We start from the raw sequence: 11,804 nt of genomic DNA, 5'->3' as shown, positions 1-11,804 counted from the left end.
AAATAGGCAATTGATTAAGTACAAGCTTTCTTAATACCCAATGCAACTCCAAACTTGTGAGAGAATTTGGAGGTCCTAATGCATATTCACACACCACTGTGTCACGATGTTTTCTCCCTCACCTAAGTGTGTTGGATTGCTAGGTTCTCTGTTTGCAGGTGAGCTTACTTGATCCGATCTCCTCTCGAACTATTCATTATGCCAAAATAATGTTAATTAGTTAACTGACGATAATTATTATACTTACGAAATAACTTTTTACGCGAAGATAAAACTACCGATTTAAAATGAATTTAATTGCTTTCATCCATCCGATTCAAGGTTGAATATCCTTGAATCATCATTTGTCATTGAAAGTCTTACAATCAAATAACACTTTTTAAAGTAAGATTTTCAATAAAACTTATACCGAAATTATGTCGTAATCCGTGGATATACACCAGGCTAGTTCTTAGGAAAGAGAGGTGGGTCGTAAAGACACCCTTAAATACCTAGTCTTTCCTTAGACATAACCTTTCTAGACATATATTCACACTTCATTACATTTTTCTGACAGTTCATAAATCTTATTTTTTGTAAGTAAAACATTTTACTAAAACTAACCTTTTAAAATAAGATCATTAAGCTAGACTTATCATTTTTAAAGTAAGTCAATTTAAACAAAATCAGTACTTTTAAATCAATACTTTTTAAGTAAATCTTACCATTTTAAAGTAAGTTCACTTAACTAAGATTCAACATTTTTAAATCATTTTACCATCTAAGACTTCATAAAACTTTTTATAAAGTCAAGACTTTTAGGCAAATCTCATTATTTCAAGTACACTACTAAAACAATTTTTCATAAACATCTTAATACCTCCTAATTTTTTAGGAAAAAACCTCAAGGGTTAGTAAGTGTTACTTTCATAGTCTTAAAAATAAATCCTAAGATAAGACTTTCTACTACTTTAATATCCAAAACTTCATAACACTTTAAGTTTATGAAGTCAAGACTTAAATAAATCATCTTTTATCCCAAATCATTATTTTAAGTTGGAAATCAAAGAGTAAAATATGCTAAACCACTTTTAAAACATAATACTTTCTAAAAAATGAAAAAATTTCAACAACAACTCATCAACATCATAAACTTTCAAGAATAAAATACAAACTTTTTCCTAAACACATTAAAGGTTCTTTTGATGTTAAAATCATCACCTTTAAACATATTCAAATACTAACAATAATTTCTAATATTTCCAAACAAATAACTCATGTAATGTTATCCAAAAATATAGTTTTTCCATTTAAGAACAAGGAATAAATTTTAAGATTTACAAAAGTCAAAAACTAATAAAGGTTCATATGATTTTATTATCACCCCCTTTAGTTATGCCTTCATAAAATACTTAAAGAACAAATATAAACTCTACTTTATGAACAACATAATAAAAACTCATAACTTTCTATGAAGTATGAGAAGAAGATGAAGAAGAGAAAATAAAAGACTACCTTAGTTTGTATAGTGAATTTAGTGTAGAAATGAGAGAATGAGGTGAGGTATTTATAGGAGAGCCTCACCATCATCAAATCATAAAATTTAATACAGAGTAAGTAGATTTAGACTAAGATAGGTGATGTGTATAATGGTGGTGGAGTGAGAAGATTTGTTGAGTGATTTAGGGGATTTTTGAAGCTTTTGCATTACTTGTGTAACAAGTAAGTGACTCATGAAATGATGACTTCCAATATTATTGATATGATATAATTTCCTAATAAACGTCGTGTCCGAACATTTTCAGATAATTTCTTCCAGAAATATACAATCTCCCGATTTAGGACATTTGCCCGAAACGTCAAAACTTGAATTTTGAGGTGAAAAATATCTATAGATGAGTTACGGACAAACTTGGTGTCTATTTTGACTAGAAATAATATATCGAAGTCAACAGCGAAATCGGAATTCAATTCCGAGTTAAGGAACTCAAAAACTGGGCGAAAACTCGATAAAACGACCCGAAATCGTCTGAGAAACTTTTATTCTCCAAAAATCTTGAAAAAATAGAGCAAGCAAGAAAATTATAATACAAGACTAAAACTCAACTAAGGTTTAACCTAAAACTCAACTAAGGTTTAACCTAAAACTCAACTAAGGTTTAGCCTAAAACAGTAGTGATTAATTTATATAATTAATTCATTAATACTAATTATTTAATTAAAAGTGCTCCGAAAAACATGATATTACAAATATCACCATGTGGATTTTAAAGATGTACAGTAACTATATAATTTTTTTAATAAATATGTCATTTATTATTTATTTATATTACTTTTATTTAAAAATTAATCGTACATCTAACTCCTATGTCTCTCTTTCTCCTTTTCCCATCTTCTTTATTTTAATGGTTGTTGTCGTAGTTAAATGTAGGATATAATTCTACAAAAAGAACATCATTGCAATATTTATGTGGGTGTAGGTTTTAGGTATGGATATAAATATTATGTCAATCATGTTGGTTCTAATATCAATACGAAATGACAATTATATTATACATATTAAAATTAGTCAAAAATGAAAATATTGGTCAAATCATGTTATATGGATTAAAACTAGTTTGTGCATAAAAAATTACATATTTTTAAAATGATACATTAATGATTTGAAAATTAAATTATTATATCACTATATCAATACTCATACCAATATGATAATATATAAATATTAATATTACTGTTTTCATGTAACATTTGGTATAGTTTAAGTATATTTTTGTGAATGTATTATTCCCAAAAATGTAACAATAGTTGTGATATTTATATAAAATAGTCTTGACAACATGAATGATTTTTTTAAGAAACAAATACTTACACTAAATTACAACCATTCATTTTAATTTCATTTCAGGGCTAAGCTTTTTCATTTAAAAAGTCATCTGATTTCTCAACTTATATAAATAAAGAGTTAATATATATTTATTCACAATATAAAGATAAATATACAATTAATATATTATCAACATTTTATTTAAATTATAATTATTGAAGAATCAATAATAATTAAGAATAAATGTTAAGTAATACAATAAACCTTAAATCCTAACAATGTAAAAAATATATTATACTGCATCTTTTTTTCGGATGAAAAACAAATACCATCTCCCCTTGCTGGTATCAGTTATAACTTATAAGTACCAACCAAGCAAACAGACTAAACCGGAGGTGAAAGAAAATATAAAAAAACAGATAAAACCCCAAACACAAATTCCCACCTTCACTGCACTTTCCTCTTTCACTCCCTCGATTCCCTAATGGGCACTTCAATCCTAGACGCGCTTAACGTCCGCGTGGAAGGCACCGGCGACAGGTACCTCGTCCTCGCTCACGGTTTCGGCACCGACAAATCCGCGTGGCAGCGCGTGCTCCCTTACTTCACCACTCGCTACAGCGTCATTCTCTATGACCTCGTTTGCGCCGGTAGCGTCAACCCCGATTACTTCGATTATCGGCGCTACACAACTCTTGATTCTTACGTTGATGATCTCCTTAACATCCTCGACGCTCTACTTGTTACTCGTTGTGTCTATGTTGGTCACTCTATCTCCGCCATGATTGGAATGCTCGCTTCTATTCGCCGCCCTGAACTCTTTACTAAACTTATTCTAATTGGTGCTTCCCCTAGGTAATAATATTCCTTATTCAATCTAACCTTTACATTCATAAATCATAATTTTGTGTGTGTTGGGGAATTTATTTTTGAACTGTAGCTTAGAAAATAGAAAACCTTGGTAGACATGAATGGTCATGACTTTAGATTTCCTTTCATTTCTCATCCAAACTTTTCATTACAACTATAATAGGCTAGAATAAGGATAATGGAGAGATAAATTATTGTTTTCCTCATATTTTCAATAGTAAAATTGTGATTTCATGTTAAATAAAAGAATAAATTATCATTACATGTTACATTCTATGTATTATTGTGTGACATTTGTCTTTACATTATCCCCACTTACTAGGTTAATGTACTTTTTTTGCTTTGATGTTTAATGTTAGACATACAATTGAGCTTAAAAAGTTATTAAACGCATGTAAAGAAGAAATAGTAATAAAGAAGAGTATAATTGAAAATAAAAATGATACTTACTAAATAAGACATATCAATAGATCAAAATATCAAAAGCTTGGAAGTCATATTGTATTTACAAAGTTGGGAAATTTTGCAAGTGAGTTTGACTTTGGGGACAAGGGCTTGGTATATTAAATTGTGTTAAAATGATATTCCAAATTAATAAAAATAGGTTATATAATTAAAAAATTAAATATTTATTGTTTTTGTTTTTATTCAGATATTATTTGTTTTAAGACGGTGAATGACAATATATGTTATCCATCGTTGGACCTTGGGTACTCATGGCATATATTCAATGAGTGAGTTATCTACTATGCACTAAAGAAATGAATGATTAATTAATTTTGTTTGAAGCTTTAGATTCATGAACGACAAGGATTACCATGGTGGATTCGACGAAGGAGATTTCGAGCAAGTATTTTCAGCAATGGAATCAAACTACGAAGCATGGGTCAACGGTTTCGCGCCGCTAGCCATCGGCGCTGATGTTCCAGAAGCAGTTAGAGAATTCTCTAGAACTTTGTTCAACATGAGGCCAGATATATCACTTTTCGTGTCTCGAACTGTGTACAACACCGATTTAAGAGGGATTTTGGGTTTGGTTAAGGTACCGTGTGTTATTATGCAAACGGCGAGAGATTGTTCTGTTCCGGCAACGGTGGCCATGTATATGCTGGAGCACCTCGGTGGCCGGAGCACCGTGCTGTGGCTTGACACGGAGGGGCACCTCCCTCACCTTAGTGCTCCTTCTTACTTGGCTAGCCAGCTTGATATAGCTCTTTCATCACAGTAGATGAAGGATGCGCGTGGTGTTGGTGGCGCGTGGTTACAGTGTGGTTCATAGCAGCAGTTGCTAAATTTAATAGTAAAATACGTGTCACTTGTAAGCTGTTGTAATTAGTTGAAGAAAATATAATAATTAAGGATTTTTCTCATTGCAACTCATAACACTTGGAATAACATCTATTGTAAAATAGAAGATATAGTCTAAATTCAGTGATAAAGATAAAAAAATCTGATGAGGAATGAGAAAGTTGCAGGATTTTAATGAGATATATTTAATATTGATTTAGAATAACGTCTTTTTTATTTTAAATCATTAATAATTTATTAATGATTAAAACTTATTGGACATGAAATAATTTCTGGAGATTGTTAAATAGTTTGAAATGTATACATCTGACTGATAATGTGTGGAAGTTTGGGTGCTGGACTTTGAAATTTCAGCCTGGATGGATATTTTAATTCGGATAGAACTTACTTTGATTTTTAATTTTGATTATGTATAGTAGTAGTACCTTTCCTTTTGAGTATTATAATTATTTTAAATCCAGTTTTTTTCTTAGTTACGTGTTTAATGTTGGGTAATATATTTATTATTGTATTTGACAATATATCTAATCTATATTTATACTATTTTTTTTTTTCCCTTCATATACAAGCCAGACAACTGAAAAAAACAGAACCGATTTTGAATTATTTGATGCATTTCATGTACGACAATGTGTTTTTCCAAATTTTAGAATGCCTTATCCACTAAACTATCATCCATTTTTTATATAATCGATGATATCTTCTTACTGTATATGTAAATATTAAGGGTGAGGAATTTTCTTATAAGTGTTGATTAGAAAAATCGAATTTTTAACTTTTCACTTAGTAAATCCAACAGGGTCGTAGGTGTACCACTAAATCAACGGTTATAATATTATGCGACCTTGAGAACAAAAATGTTGTTTCTCTCTAGCTAGGATCCACAACATGATTGGCCCACTTAGGCATGGACTTCGGCTCCTTGTTTCAGTTCTTGACTTGTTGTTGGTCCTTTCTTTTGCGACTCTATTCCATTTTCCAGTTTCTTTTCCTTTTTATAAAGCAGAAAAAGAGAATAAGTTGAACGACTGAACGTTATCCATAGAAGTCGTGTTTCTCATCCACGACTTCTTTTTTTTTAGAAATCGTGTACCATAAATACGATTTTTATTATATATTAATAATAAAAATACTCTGTGGCTTAGTGGTTTTTTTATTTTCATGCTAACTTAGAGGTCCATGGTTCAACACCTACTAATTGCTTATTTTTAAAATAAAAATGTATAAAATTTGGTAGTAAATATAATACAATGTACCCATAATGTATTAAAGTCTTTCTACAAATAATATATATCAAAGTTATAAGAAAATAAAAACATTTGGTGAATGTTGAACCATAGACCTCTAGGTTGCCATGTGTCGCGCCCTGATTTTTGGTTGCACGACTTTGTTTAAAGTCGCCACTACATTTTATAGTTAAAAATGTAGAAAAATCTTTTAAGCTCAATTACCTTGGGCTTCTGGATCTTTGATATCCAGGTTCGGGAGTCGGTTACAAGGTAGGGAAGATATTACCACCTTACCCGCCCGCCTTAAGCAGTACCCTTCATTAAAATATAGGACTTTATTATTATTAATGTTATTATTATTATATTTTATGACTAATTAGTTACCTATTATGAAAAAAATTATTTGTTTTTATTATTGTGCCTGACAATATTGACTTTGGTCCTACGTACTCCTATTAAGGGGATCAAGACTTACGTAGTTCTTTAAGTAGAAAATGATTTATTGATTAAGTGTATTTTAATAAAAAATTGTATTTTTTCTAGTCAAAAATACTTATTTTGCAAGTTTTGTTTATTATTGAAAAGAGTGTTTATTTGATTATTATTTATTTAATTGAAAAATAGAATTTAATTGATTTTGAGATTTAATTGATTGAAAAAAGGCAGCGTAGCGCGACCATTCGAAGATGATTCAGGAAGAAAGAGGCCTTCAGGGCAATCTTATCTCCATATTTGATTAAATCTCAAAACTGATTTATTCTTTTTGAAGTGAAATGATTATATTTTTTTTATTGTTTTATATAAACAAACATAATGCACGTTCAAAATTTTATAAATCACAATAAAAATAATCCTTATAAATTGTCAATTGGTAGGTACATGAAAATATTTTTTAGTTTTGCTATTTTTTACCATATTAGGATGGGTCCTATCAAATAAATTTTATTACTAATTATTCCTTTAATCAATTTAGCTTATTAGTATTTGATGATATAACGTAAATTATTTACAAAAATGATAAAGTTTGATACCATTATAATAACCATTTAATCAAAATAAAATAGACTTTCTTCACATTTAATGCTTGTTCCAAAAAAAGAATTAAAAAGAATTACATCGTTATTTAATTTTTATGCAATATTCTTTACTCACAACAAAAAATCATATATTTCTTATACATGGTTAGAAACCTGTTAAATTAAAGTTAAATGAGCAAATAATAAAAGAGATTAAAATTAAGTTGATTAATAATAAAACAGATTAAAATTAAATGTCTTAAATGCATAAATAAATATTAACAACATGAATAATAAAAGGGTGGATTAAAACCAATTGGGTGAAACCTGGTTGCAAAGGGACATCATGGCAGGCTGTGATTAGGAGGCGTTGGAGGTTGGGAAACGCCTTGACACGTGTCAGGACGTGCTTGGCGGAGAGGGATGGATGCACGAGGCGCATGTAGGCTCGCCTGTATGTGATCTCGTGTTCTTGCAGGGGGCTGGATCAGATGTGACCGGTTGCAGTGTACCCGAGACGCGTTTCGACCTCTGATTGGTCAATCCGCGATCAATGCTGATGGAAATTCTGGTCAGCCAATCCAACGGTCCTGGATTGCGCAAAAAACGAGTGCACCGAGACTACGTAGTCCTGGCTGCACTGAATCACTTTGTATTGAATCTCTCTTCTCTCACGCAGTGTTTTTTGATCATCAGTGTTGAATTTTTTGGATCCCCCTAACCTCTTACAAACCCACTGATTTATAATAAAGATTGCTTAACCCTAATCCCTAAAATTGTGTCAACTGAACCCTAATTTGCTAGCCCATTATCACTATTTTCTTGGGATTTAAACCACCCACCAAGTGAGATTTGACTTGGTACTTAACTATTATTTTATTATATTATTTTTATATCTTTTCTAAAAAAACATGTTAAATTGATTTATGCATTTATTTTTTATTTATCCGAATTAACTAAAAAAAATAAAAATAAAAATATCTTTGGATAGGATTAAATTATTTTAAAATTATATTTTCGAAAAATTAAAATAATAATTCATTTTATTGATTATTTGAAATTTAAGAGAAATATCTATAAAAAGCCATCTATATTATTTATTGTAAATTCGAATAAAATTCGGGAAAAAAAATAATAATAAAAATTTATTTTTCTTCTTTTTTTTCTCAGGGAAATGATTATGTGCCTTTTTAGGATCCGTTTTAATTTAATTCATTTTTATTACTTTTGTTGTTTTGGATTTTAGGTTAACCTCATCACTTAGATATAGGAACTTTATCAACATAAATTTAATATTAGTATTCACTATATTTCCTCCATAACATGGTTCTAATTATTTTTATTTATTGAAATTAAATAAATAATTTAAGCATTTTGGACTTTATCTGGGCCAGACAAAAATTGAGTGTTCACAGCTGCCCCTCTATACGTGTTACTTACCTGATAGCGAACAGACCAAGGTTTGAAAGATATCATGGTAAGTAACTAGTAAAGAAATGAACGTTATTTTTGTTAAGGCTCAGAAAAATGCCATTTTGAAGATATCGAATTTTGGTGAAGCATATCAAGGCTTTGCTGATGAGCCAGGGATTTGTTGAGACAGTTCCCGCTTTTGCCATGATGGACCAGGGATTTGTTGAGGCACCCATGCTGCCAAAACGATTCAGGGATTTGCTGAGGCACCCGTGCTGCCGAACGATTCAGGGATTTGCTGAGGCACCAAAGCTGCCAAATGATTCAGAGATTTGTTGAGGCACCCATGCTGCCAAACGATTCAGAGATTTGCTGAGGCACCCATGCTGCCAAATGATTCAGGGATTTGCTAAGGCACCCGTGTTGCCTTACGATTCAGGGATTTGCTGAGGCACCCATGCTGCCAAACGATTTAGGGATTTGCTGAGGCACCCATGCCGCCAAATGATTTAGGGATTTGCTGAGGCACCCATTCTGCCAAACGATTCAGGGATTTGCTGAGGCACCCGTGCTGGCAAACGATTCAGGGATTTGCTGAGGCACCCGTGCTGCCAAACGATTCAGGGATTTGCTGAGGCACCCATGCTGCCAAACGACTGCCTTTTGTGATGCTATGTAACCAGCTAGGTGGTTCTAGGGTGATTGCTTAAGTAATTAAGATATAGAAAATGCACAATTTGAATGCATGACTCTAATATTTTTGTAAAAGGGTTATACGCGATGGTTAGTTTGTGAAGCATGAAGTTTATGTCGGAGTTCGTATATAGATATGATTGTGCTTTGAATGATATGATTATGTATACTTGTTTATGCTTATTGGAAATCCGTACAGTGCTTCTGTAACACCCCTAAACATTATACCCGCTAACATTTGGAAAGAGATCGGGATATTACTTTTGTCGAGGTTCGTGTTTATGTCCCCCTTTTTCGCCTTTTCAGCACCATGCATCAGGACAAACTGAGAATTGTGATCAATCTTTTTGTAAATTGAATATTTTTATTTATTGGAAAATTATTTGCATACTAAAAGATACAGAAGCATATATATATATATATATATATATATATATATATAAAACCAAATTTATTCATCTCCTTTTAGCTTTCTGAAAATGAAGGTCATACAAGCTCGTCTTAAGCCAAAACCCTGACCCAAACCTTATAACTAATTCCGAGATTTCCCAATTTGGGGGAATATATTTTTTTTATACAAAATCTGTCCCAGTTTCCGGTCTTACTACTGATTCCTCTGGAGGAGACTGTTGTTATTTGATGGGTTTCTTGAGCTATTCATAATCTGCCCCAGCTCTCTAACTCTGATGTTGACTTCTTCTAAGAGGATTGTGTTATCTGATTTATTCTCCTGAACCAACCAAAATTCTGCCACAATTTCTGGTGATGTTTGATTGACATATTATCCTTTGAGAGATACTTCCTTTTCTTTTAGTGTCCCTAATTTTTGCTTAAGTCGCCCTTTCGGGTTTTCAACTTAACGGGCCCTTGCAAAATTTTGTTATTATTTTTTATTTTATTCATGCGAGGATTACAATATGTAAAAGTTTTGAAAAAGATATGCACCAATTTATTTGGAGTCAGTTTATTTTCTGCTCTGATGTGTACCTCAGACATTCGACTCTCAACAAGGACTTTTAGAGCTTGTAACGTGGCTTGGCTAGTGGCTAACAAAGAATAGATATATGGCTCAAATAATGTGTTTCCCATCCCACATTCCTCCATAACCTCCATAATCCTATTTCCAATCATTCTCTCGAGCCTAGCTTTGGGTAGGATGTTTATTCATACCATTTTCATGAATTAACTTTCCGTATGATTTCTCTTTTGAGTTTTTGTTTGTATGTATCCTAACTTTTGCTTAGGAGTTTATTGAAATTCCTAGCAGACTTTTCTTTTTATAATATTATCCTTTCTTTTGGGCACTATGAATGTTTATTGGGAAACTACCCTTTCCTCAGGTTCACAATATTTTAAAGGAGTTTCTTTCTCGAATGAACTTCTCTCATATCGTCTTACTCAAAGGGGTGACTAGGGATATCTTCTTAATGTTTCAGAATATCAAGATCGCCTTGTGTCATCAAGACGACCTGTCTAAGGTCTACACCATATGAGTTTTGTTTACACCATTCTCCCTCATGCAAAACGGTAAAAAAAAATATTGTGATCTATGCATGAATGTTCTTTTTTCTTTTTCTTTTTTTTCTCTTTGTTTTGGAAGTACCATTTAGGCATAATATTTCTTTACTGCATCTGAATTTATAGTGAGATGCAGATCTTTCCCATCCATGTCTGTTAGGATTAGGGCCTCACCAGAAAAAACTTTCTTGATTACGTAGGGACCCTCATAATTTGGAGCCCACTTTCCTCAGCTGTTCTTTTGGATTGGCAAGATCTTCTTTAGCACCAAATCTCCTTCCCTGAACTGGCGTGGTCGGACCTTATTTGCATATGCCTTCATCATTCTTTTTTGGTACAATTGTCCATGACAGATTGCAGTTAGCCTCCGACCATCTATCATATTCAATTGATCTTGTCTAGCTGGAACTCATTCTGACTCTTTCAGACCAGCCTCGGCTAATAATCTTAGAGATGGGATCTCTACCTCAAGTGGAAGAACAACTTCCATACCATAAACCAAGGAGTATGGAGTAGCCCCCGTAGAAGTGTGGACTGAAGTACGATAACCATGTAGGGCGAATGTAGCATTTCGTGCCAATCCTTGTAAGTCACAACCATCTTCTGGACTATCTGCTTGATATTCTTATTGGCTGCTTCCACAGCTCCATTCATTTTGGGTCTGTATGGCGAGGATGTATGATGTTTTATTTTGAATTTCTCGCACATCTCGGCCATCATCTTGTTGTTCAGGTTGGTCGCATCATCAGTGATGATCTGGTCTGGTAACCCATATCGACATACTAAATCTCTTTTAATGAACCTGAGGACTACCTTCTGGGTCATACTAGCATAAGAGTTTGCTTCTACCCACTTGGTGAAGTAATCTATGGCGACTAGGATGAATCGATGTCCATTAGAAGCTTTTGGTTCTATAGGACCGATGACATCCATTCCCCACATAGAAAATGG

General features: G+C 32.4%; 2 protein-coding genes across 2 annotated transcripts in view; one reads left to right on the top strand and one right to left on the bottom strand.

Annotated features, from left to right (window-relative positions):
• Window positions 3,196-4,970, top strand: LOC109343217 (strigolactone esterase RMS3-like). Its single transcript, XM_019581413.1, has 2 exons — window positions 3,196-3,661; window positions 4,472-4,970. The coding sequence occupies exons 1-2, from the start codon at window positions 3,291-3,293 to the stop codon at window positions 4,902-4,904; spliced, it is 804 nt and encodes a 267-aa protein (XP_019436958.1). The 5' UTR covers window positions 3,196-3,290; the 3' UTR covers window positions 4,905-4,970.
• Window positions 11,263-11,804, bottom strand: part of LOC109342286 — a 1,859-nt gene continuing 1,317 nt past the window's right edge. The window contains exon 3 of the mRNA XM_019580300.1: window positions 11,263-11,465. Coding sequence (XP_019435845.1) covers window positions 11,263-11,465 — 203 coding nt within the window. The remainder of the gene's footprint in view (window positions 11,466-11,804) is intronic.

Source organism: Lupinus angustifolius, chromosome LG03 (assembly GCF_001865875.1).
Source record: "Lupinus angustifolius cultivar Tanjil chromosome LG03, LupAngTanjil_v1.0, whole genome shotgun sequence".
NCBI classification, from domain to species: domain Eukaryota; kingdom Viridiplantae; phylum Streptophyta; class Magnoliopsida; order Fabales; family Fabaceae; genus Lupinus; species Lupinus angustifolius.
This window is presented reverse-complemented; position numbering and strand designations above follow the sequence as displayed.

Excerpts from the sequence above, each read along its gene's own strand:
- LOC109343217 (XM_019581413.1), top strand. The coding sequence starts at position 3,291 with ATGGGCACTTCAATCCTAGACGCGCTTAACGTCCGCGTGGAAGGCACC. Across the intron at positions 3,662-4,471 it reads CTAATTGGTGCTTCCCCTAG|ATTCATGAACGACAAGGATT; the intron begins GTAATAATATTC and ends TTGAAGCTTTAG.